At 44.3% G+C, this 9187-nt stretch overlaps 1 protein-coding gene across 1 annotated transcript; it reads right to left on the minus strand.

Annotated features, from left to right (window-relative positions):
* Window positions 1-396: 396 nt before the first annotated feature.
* On the minus strand, window positions 397-7672 carry LOC120025797 (fibroblast growth factor receptor 1-A-like). The gene is made up of 13 exons (XM_038970458.1): window positions 7548-7672; window positions 5668-5858; window positions 3827-3971; window positions 3473-3663; window positions 3178-3323; window positions 2888-3009; window positions 2657-2767; window positions 2260-2450; window positions 1946-2068; window positions 1594-1664; window positions 1313-1450; window positions 1099-1204; window positions 397-990 (listed from the first exon to the last, which is right to left on the minus strand). Exons 1-13 carry the CDS (start codon window positions 7642-7644, stop codon window positions 757-759), a joined length of 1866 nt encoding a protein of 621 aa, XP_038826386.1. The 5' UTR covers window positions 7645-7672; the 3' UTR covers window positions 397-756.
* Window positions 7673-9187: the final 1515 nt, after the last annotated feature.

The raw sequence follows: 9187 nt of genomic DNA on the forward strand, positions 1-9187 counted from the left end.
TCCAAATTATCCAAAAGTATTTTAAATTGATGGTGAACCTCAACAAAGTCACTTAGATGTTTTGTCCATGGGTGACAAATGCTAATATCAGTCCCATGACTTGAATGGGATATGTGTCACAAATACTAAAATGTTAGCATGTGAAAATAGTGCCAGGGAAAATAAACCAAAGCATGGATTGCTCTCATACATTGTCTCATACCTTGCTTACGGTTTAAGAAAACCGCCAGGTAGCCTAGTGGTTAGAGCGTTGGGCCAGTAACCGGAAGGTTGCTGGATTGAATCCCTGAGCTGACAAGGTAAAAATCTGTTGTTCTGCCCCTGAGCAAGGCAGTTAATCCACTGTTCCCCGGGCACCGTGGATGTCAATTAAGTCATCCCCCGCACCTCTCTGATTCAGAGGGGTTGGGTTAAATGCAGAAGACACATTTCAGTTGAATAAATTCAGTTGGACAACTGCCTAGGTATCCCCATTTCCCAATGTGTCATTTGGGTGAACTATCCCTTTAATAGTTCAGTATAGTCCTGGGGAGGAGGAGAGAAGAGTCCATATTTGTGCAAACTCTATTTGATGTCTTATGACTCTGTTATAACCCTCCATGTGTCTGTCTTTTCCATTGTCTTTATCTGTGGATAAAGAGGGAGGTTTATAGGTTAAGGTGTACGGGCGGGGCAGTGTTTTTAGATCAGCGTTGGCTGTGTCCGCGGGTGTACGTCAGGGTAGATGCTGTGGTGATCGTAGGCTAGGATGGAGGTTCAAGACGGGGTTCGGGAAGGTTTGTGGTGTGCGTAGGCCAGGGTGGAGGTACGAGAGGGGGTCCTAGAGGGGGTGTGCTGGGTGTAGAGCAGGGTGGAGGTCCAGGATGGGCTCAGGGGAGAGTACTCTGTTTCGTGAGTCGTCTCCCTGGAGAAGACAGAGTCAGAGGAGCTGCTGGTGTCTGGACCCAATGGAGAATACTGGACCACAGGGATGGACAGATTCAAATACTCCTAGAGAGAGTTGAGAGGGGGAGGGATGACACGTTCAGGGGAACAATTCAAATGATACGAAAATGACACTGTGTTTGTGTGTGCGCGCGTGTGAATGTATTTGTTTACCTGGTTGGTCATAAGTGAGAGTGTGCGGTCCAGATCCTCTACCAGCTGTTGGAAGGTTGGTCTGCGAGATGGAACAGCGTGCCAGCAGTCTCTCATCATGATATACCTGAGAACACACACCACAGTGTTACAACAGAGCGTGTGTTTGTATTACTCTACTTGCGAGGACATTCTTACAGTATACTTGTGTTTTTTTGTGTGTGTGTGTACTCACAGCTCCTCTGTGCAGGCGGCTGGCCTGTCCATACGATGTCCCTCCTTCAGCAGTTTGAACAGCTCCTCTACAGGGACCCCTGGGTAGGGAGACCCTCCTAGAGTAAAGATCTCCCACAGCAACACCCCAAACGACCACCTAAAACAGAATTCAATACAATCAACATCACTTTCTCAGGGACAGTTATTGCTGGGCTTGAAAGTAAACCTACAGACACATAACAACAGGATGGATAGCACAACACCACAGAATGTATATTAGGAGTTAGGAGTGTGACTTACACGTCACTCTGGTGTGTGTAGATGCGGTCGAACAGAGCCTCTGGAGCCATCCACTTCACTGGCAGACGACCCTGGGAGGAAAACAAGGGGTTAAACCACGTGTTAAACTCATTTCACAGAGGGCTAAATGTCTGCAGGTTTTCGCTCCACCCTTGTACTTGATTGATTAATTAAGCTGACTAATTAGTAAGAAACTCCCCTCACCTGGTTGTCTAATGCTTTTGTCTAGGTTTTAATTGAAAAACTCATTGCCTCCGTGGACTGAGTTTGCCAGCCCTGGGTTAAAACATCTATATGTTTGTCTGTCTGAATTTCAGTTGTCTACTCGCTCCACTGTCATCATGTTACTTACATTGGTGGTCTTCTTGTAGTAGTCTATGTGGTGGATGTCTCTGGCCAAACCAAAGTCTGCTATCTTCATCACATTGTCCTCTGTCACCAACACGTTCCTGGCTGCTAGGTCTCTGTGGATACACTACAGAAAAAAACATGATTGATTCATTTATTGGTTGACTGATTTACACTAATGTCCAGTAAAGGGAGAGGTAGAGTAAGAGAAAATAATAGATTCAGACGAAGAGAATGAAACACCGAAAGATGAAAAGTAGAGCGAGAGAGAGACAGACAGACAAAAAGACAGACAATAACACTGGTCTCTTCTCTGACCTTCTGTAAGGCGAGGTATGTCATGCCCCTGGCCACCTGGTAGGCAGCAGACACTAGCTCCCTGACCTCTACGCTGTCCAGGGGGGCCTGGGTTGGCCCAGACCAGTACTCCAGATCCACAGGCCTCCGACAACGCAGGTACTCCCTCAGGTTGCCCTGAGATGCATACTCTACAACCACATAGAGAGGGCCTGGAGAGACAGGGAAGGGTTATAATAAACAATGTGGTGTTCCCCAAGGTTCAGCGCTTGGACCCCTGATGTTATTTTCAGCCCTTGGTACTGTGACCATTGTACTCATCTGTGCAAATAAAATGCTATTTCGCTCACACGCACGCACACACACACGCACACACACACACACACAAGCACACAAACACACACAGCACCAGTATTACCATCCTGTGTGCAGGCTCCCAGCAGGTTGATGATGTTTTTGTGTTTCCCGATCATCTTCATCATCTCCATTTCAGCGATCAGATCACTCCGGTCCTTCTCTGTGGCGTCCGCTACACAGGAAACAGGATGTCACATCAAATCAATATCAACCAATACAAACAGTTTTTCAGTTTATTTTGAATTATCTCCTTAAATATTAGGAATATATTTCAGGAAGTAGTTTTATGTACCTTTGAGCATCTTGACGGCAACCTTGGTGAGACGAGAGGGTTTTTCTCTGTCCAGACCTGCAGCCTCTGCTAGCACAACCTGACCAAAACAACCTTCACCCAGTGGCTTCCCCAGAGACAGCCTAGAACACAGACACACACGGCTATGAATGTCCTGTGCATGGAGGTTATGAATCTCCTTGGTTAAGTTATGAGTACCGTGTGCAGATTATGTATGCAATATGTAGGGTTATGTATGCCGATATTATAGATTGGGTATTCACTATGCAGGGATATAAGCCCTCTAGTACCTGTCTCGTGACAGCTCCCAGAGTGGGTCTGCGGGCAGCTCATACACTGACACGCCGACCAGGGTGGGCGTGTCTCCACTGGAAAGGCAGTATGGCCTGACCAGACACACCCCCGACTGTAGAGAGGAGGAGGAGTCTACTGACACCTTGAGAAGGGGAGGTAGTGAGAGAGGATATACTGTAATATGAGTTAGCCCGCTGAACTAAAGCCTATGGATTAGCTCAGGAAAAAAAGTCTCAGGCAAAGGTTACGCATCACACGATCATGGATCACTAGTATGTGTGTGTGTGTTACCTGTCTGTGTAGGGGAATGCTCTTGGCCAGTTTGTGAACGGCCAGCTGGCTGCTGAAGTCGCTCTTCTTCGGGGAGCAGCGTAGTCGGCAGGCGGTCGTTACGGCGACCATGAACATGATGATGAAGAAACCGACGCAGTAGATGAAGATCTCCAGGTAGGCCTGAGATGGTACAGGGGAGGGGGGCAGGTCTGGAGGAGAGGGAGTGAAGTGGGATGAATTCAGAACATTTTTTACATGTTTTTTTCTCCTCTTCCATTTTAAGTCTAAATATATAAAGCACATTGGGCTGCAAAGGTTTGTACACAAGGTGAATAAAGTTCAGAATAATAACATTTATATTTGTGTGTGTACCTTTGATCACACTGAGCCAGGCAGAGTGGTGAGAGAGTCCTATAGAGTTTCCTGCCAGACAGGTGTACTCTCCTTCATCCTCCACAGACACATTCCTCAGAGTAAACACCTCCATCTCCCTGTCTGTGGTGTTGAACCCTGCAGTCTGAGAGAGAAAGAGAGATTTTGTGACATAGCCCTCGTCAATACAGTGTGCGTTAACCTTCAGAACGTGTACATATACAGTGGGGAGAACAAGTATTGGATACACTGCTGATTTTGCAGGTTTTCCTACTTACAAAGCATGTAGAGGTCTGTAATTTTTTATCATAGGTACACTTCAACTGTGAGAGATGGAATCTAAAAATCCAGAAAATCACATTGTATGATTTTTAAGTAATTAATTTGCATTTTATTGCATGACATAAGTATTTGATACATCAGAAAAGCAGAACTTAATATTTGGTACAGAAACCTTTGTTTGCAATTACAGAGATCATACATTTCCTGTAGTTCTTGACCAGGTTTGCACACACTGCAGCAGGGATTTTGGCCCACTCCTACATACAGACCTTCTCCAGATCCTTCAGGTTTCGGGAAGGTCGCTGGGCAATACAGACTTTCAGCTCCCTCCAAAGATTTTCTATTGGATTCAGGTCTGGAGACTGGCTAGGCCACTCCAGGACCTTGAGATGCTTCTTACGGAGCCACTCCTTAGTTGCCCTGGCTGTGTGTTTCGGGTCATTGTCATGCTGGAAGACCCAGCCACGACCCATCTTCAATGCTCTTACTGAGGGAAGGAGGTTGTTGGCCAAGATCTCGCGATACATGGCCCCATCCATCTTCCCCTCAATACGGTGCAGTCGTTCTGTCCCCTTTGCAGAAAAGCATCCCCAAAGAATGATGTTTCCACCTCCATGCTTCACGGTTGGGATGGTGTTCTTGGGGTTGTACTCATCCTTCTTCTTCCTCCAAACACGGCGAGTGGAGTTTAGACCAAAAAGCTCTATTTTTGTCTCATCAGACCACATGACCTTCTCCTATTCCTCCTCTGGATCATCCAGATGGTCATTGGCAAACTTCAGACGGGCCTGGACATGCGCTGGCTTGAGCAGGGGGACCTTGCGTGCGCTGCAGGATTTTAATCCATGATGGCGTAGTGTGTTACTAATGGTTTTCTTTGAGACAGCTCTCTTCAGGTCATTGACCAGGTCCTGCCGTGTAGTTCTGGGCTGACCCCTCACCTTCCTCATGATCATTGATGCCCCACGAGGTGAGATCTTGCATGGAGCCCCAGACCGAGGGTGATTGACCGTCATCTTGAACTTCTTCCATTTTCTAATAATTGCGCCAACAGTCGTTGCCTTCTCACCAAGCTGCTTGCCTATTGTCCTGTAGCCCATCCCAGCCTTGTGCAGGTCTACAATTTTATCCCTGATGTCCTTACACAGCTCTCTGGTCTTGGCCATTGTGGAGAGGTTGGAGTCTGTTTGATTGAGTGTGTGGACTGGTGTCTTTTATAGAGGTAACGAGTTCAAACAGGTGCAGTTAATACAGGTAATGAGTGGAGAACGGGAGGGCTTCTTAAAGAAAAACTAACAGGTCTGTGATAGCCGGAATTCTTACTGGTTGGTAGGTGATCAAATACTTATGTCATGCAATAAAATGCTAATTAATTACTTAAAAATCATACAATGTGATTTTCTGGATTTTTGTTTTAGATTCCGTCTCTCACAGTTGAAGTGTACCTATGATAGAAATGACAGACCTCTACATGCTTTGTAAGTAGGAAAACCTGCAAAATCGGCAGTGTATCAAATACTTGTTCTCCCCACTGTATGTGTGTGTCTGTGTGTGTGTACCTTCAGTACGCGTACGTAAGGCAGTCCATCTGGTCCCACTCTGCTGCCATTAATGGTGATGCGTTTGAGCCACTGGATGTGGGGCTGAGGGTCGCTGAACACTCGACAGACAAACTCCACGTCGCTACCAACCATGGCCGTACGATTAGCTGGCAGGCCTGCCTGGAGGATGGGCCTGTGAGGGGAACGTTCTAGAATACACAGAAAACATCAATGCAATGTGAGTGATACAAAAACACAAACATACACACTCCCACCACTCAAGGTACACATATCAAAAGTAAACACACACAATATATATACCGTACCAGTCAAAAGTTTGGATACACCTACTCATTCCAAGGTTTTTCTTAATTTTTACTATTTTCTACATTGTAGAATAATTGTGAAGACATCAAAACTATGAAATAACACATATGGAATCATGTAGTAAGCAAAAAAGTGTTAAACAAATCAAAATGTATTTTAGATTTTAGTTTCTTCAAAGTAGCCACCCTTTGCCTTGATGACAGCTTTGCACACTCTTTGCATTCTCTCAACCAGCTTCACCTGGAATGCTTTTCCAACAGTCTTGAAGGAGTTCCCACATATGCTGAGCACTTGTTGGCTGCTTTTCCTTCACTCTGCGGTCTAACTCATCCCAAACCATTTCAATTGGGTTGAGGTCGGGTGATTGTGAAGGCCAGGTCATCTGATGCAGCACTCCATCACTCTCCTTCTTGGTCAAATAGCCCTTACACAGCCTGGAGGTGTGTTGGGTCATTTTCCTGTTGAAAAACAAATGATAGTCCCACTAAGCGCAAACCAGATAGTATGGCGTATCGCTGCAGAATGCTGTGGTAGCCATGCTGGTTAAGTGTGCCTTGAATTCTAAAGAAATCACAGACAGTTTAACCAGCAAAGCACCCCCATACCATCACACCTCCTCCTCCATGCTTCACGGTGGGAACTACACATGCGGAGATCACCTACTCTGCGTCTCACAAAGACACAGCGGTTGGAACCAAAAATCTCTAATTTGGACTCCAGACCAAAAGACAGATTTCCACCGGTCTAACGTCCATTGCTCGTGTTTCTTGGCCCAAGCAAGTCTCTTATTATTATTGGTGTCCTTTAGCAGTGGTTTCTTTGCAGCAATTTGACCATGGCCTGATTCATGCAGTCTCCTCTGAACAGTTGATGTTGAGATGTGTCTGTTACTTGAACTCTGTGAAGCATTTATTTGGGCTGCAATCTAAGGTGCAGTTATCTCTAATGAACTTATCCTCTGCAGCAGAGGTAACTCTGGATCATCCTTTCCTGTGGCGGTCCTCATGAGAGCCAGTTTCATGATAGCGATTTGCGTTTTTTGCGACTGCACTTGAGGAAACTTCTTGAAATTTTCTGCATTGACTGACCTTCATGTCTTAAAATAATGATGGACTGTCGTTTCTCTTTGCTTATTTGAGCTGTTCTTGCCATAATATGGACTTGGTCTTTACCAAACAGGGCTATCTTCTGTATACCACACCTACCTTGTCACAACACAACTGATTGGCTCAAATGCATTAAGAAGGAAAGACATTTCACAAATGACCTTTTAACAAGGCACACCTGTTAATTGAAATGGATTCCAGGTGACTACTTCATGAAGCTGGTTGAGAGAATGCCAAGAGTGTGCAAAGCTGTTATCAAGTGGCTACTTTGAAGAAACTAAAATATATTTTGATCGGTTTAACATTTTTATGGTTACTACATGATTCCATGTGTATTATTTCAACGTTTTGATGTCTTCACTATTATTCTGCAATATAGAAAATAGTCAAAATAAAGAAAAACCCAGGAATGACTAGGTGTGTCCAAACTTTTGACTGGTACTGTATATATGTACACATACTGACCCACTACGTCCAGCTGGTAGGTGTGTGTGAGGCTGCCGTGCTTGTTCTCCACCAGACAGGTGTAGTTGCCTTTATCAGACGGAACCACTGACTCCATTATTATGGTCCACGTGTGGTCCCGGAGCTGAAAGAGGGAGACAGCGAGAGAGGAAAAGCGTGAGAGAAAGAGGCAAAGGAGTGAAAATGTGAGAATAGCCATGAAAAATACACATTTTGTGTTGTGTTAGTCATTTAATTTTGGCAAAGTAGAAATAACATTTGTGTTCTCCAAGGTTCAGTGCTTGGACCCCTGCTGTTATCTTTTTACACGGTATCCCTTGGTACTGTAATATTCGTTTTTTAAGATATGCTATTTACTCTCTAACTTACAGGCTCAAAGCACCCATTTTTATCTCAATATCAAATTTAAAAAATTGTGTAACGCACCTTACTGTGATTGTTTTTTAGTTTTTTTTTATAGCAAGAGCAATTTCTGAAGCAAGAATTTTGCTAAGACTGTCTAGGATTGGTTTGAGTGGGGAGGGAAAACTGAAAACGAGCTGTTATTGGCAGAGAGGTTTGGAACTAACTAATGTATCACTCACCTGGTGATGTCACCAGGCAGGCCAAAACTCCATCCCACCAAAACAGACTGAAATTTCAGGCGGTCTTTTCACACAGTTCTTACACTAAAAGGGCATTCAAATAATTTTCACAATTTCACCATATTATTCCAACCTCATAGTGTAGAAATACAGTTGAGGTCAGAAGTTTACATACACTTAGGATGGCGTCATTAAAACTAGTTTTTCAACCACTCCACAAATTTCTTGTTAACAAACTATAGTTTTGGCAAGTCGGTTAGGACATTACTTCGTGCATGACACAAGTAATTTTTCCAACAATTGTTTACAGACAGATTATTTCACTTATAATTCACTGTATCACAATTCCAGTGGGTCAGAAGTTTACATACACTAAATTCACTGTACCTTTAAACAGCTTGGAAAATTCCAGAAAATTATGTCATAGCTTCAGAAGCTTCTGATAGGCTAATTGACATAATTTGAGTCAATTGGAGGTGTACCTGTGGATGTATTTCAAGGCCTACCTTCAAACTCAGTGCCTCTTTGCTTGACATCATGGGAAAATCAAAAGAAATCAGCCAAGACCGCAGAAAAAAATTGGTTCATCCTTGGGAGCAATTTCCAAACGCCTGAAGGTACCACGTTCATCTGTACAAACAATAGTATGCAAGTATAAACACCATGGGATCACGCAATCGTACTTTGGTGCGAAATGTGCAAATCAATCCCAGAACAACAGCAAAGGACCTTGTGAAGATGCTGGAGGAAACAGGTACAAAAGTATCTATATCCACAGTAAAATGAGTCCTATATCGACATAACCTGAAAGGATGGTCAGCAAGGAAGAAGCCACTGCTCCAAAACCGCCATAAAAAAGCCAGACTATGGTTTGCAACTGCACATGGGGACAAAGATCGTACTTTTTGGAGAAATGTCCTCTGGTCTGATGAAACAAAAATAAAACTGTTTGGCCATAATGACCATCATCATGTTAGGAGGAAAAAGGGGGATCCTTGCAAGCCGAAGAACACCATCCCAACCGTGAAGCACGGGGGTGGCAGCATCATGTCGTGG

The sequence above is a fragment of the Salvelinus namaycush genome, chromosome 31 (assembly GCF_016432855.1).
Source record: "Salvelinus namaycush isolate Seneca chromosome 31, SaNama_1.0, whole genome shotgun sequence".
Lineage (NCBI taxonomy): Eukaryota > Metazoa > Chordata > Actinopteri > Salmoniformes > Salmonidae > Salvelinus > Salvelinus namaycush.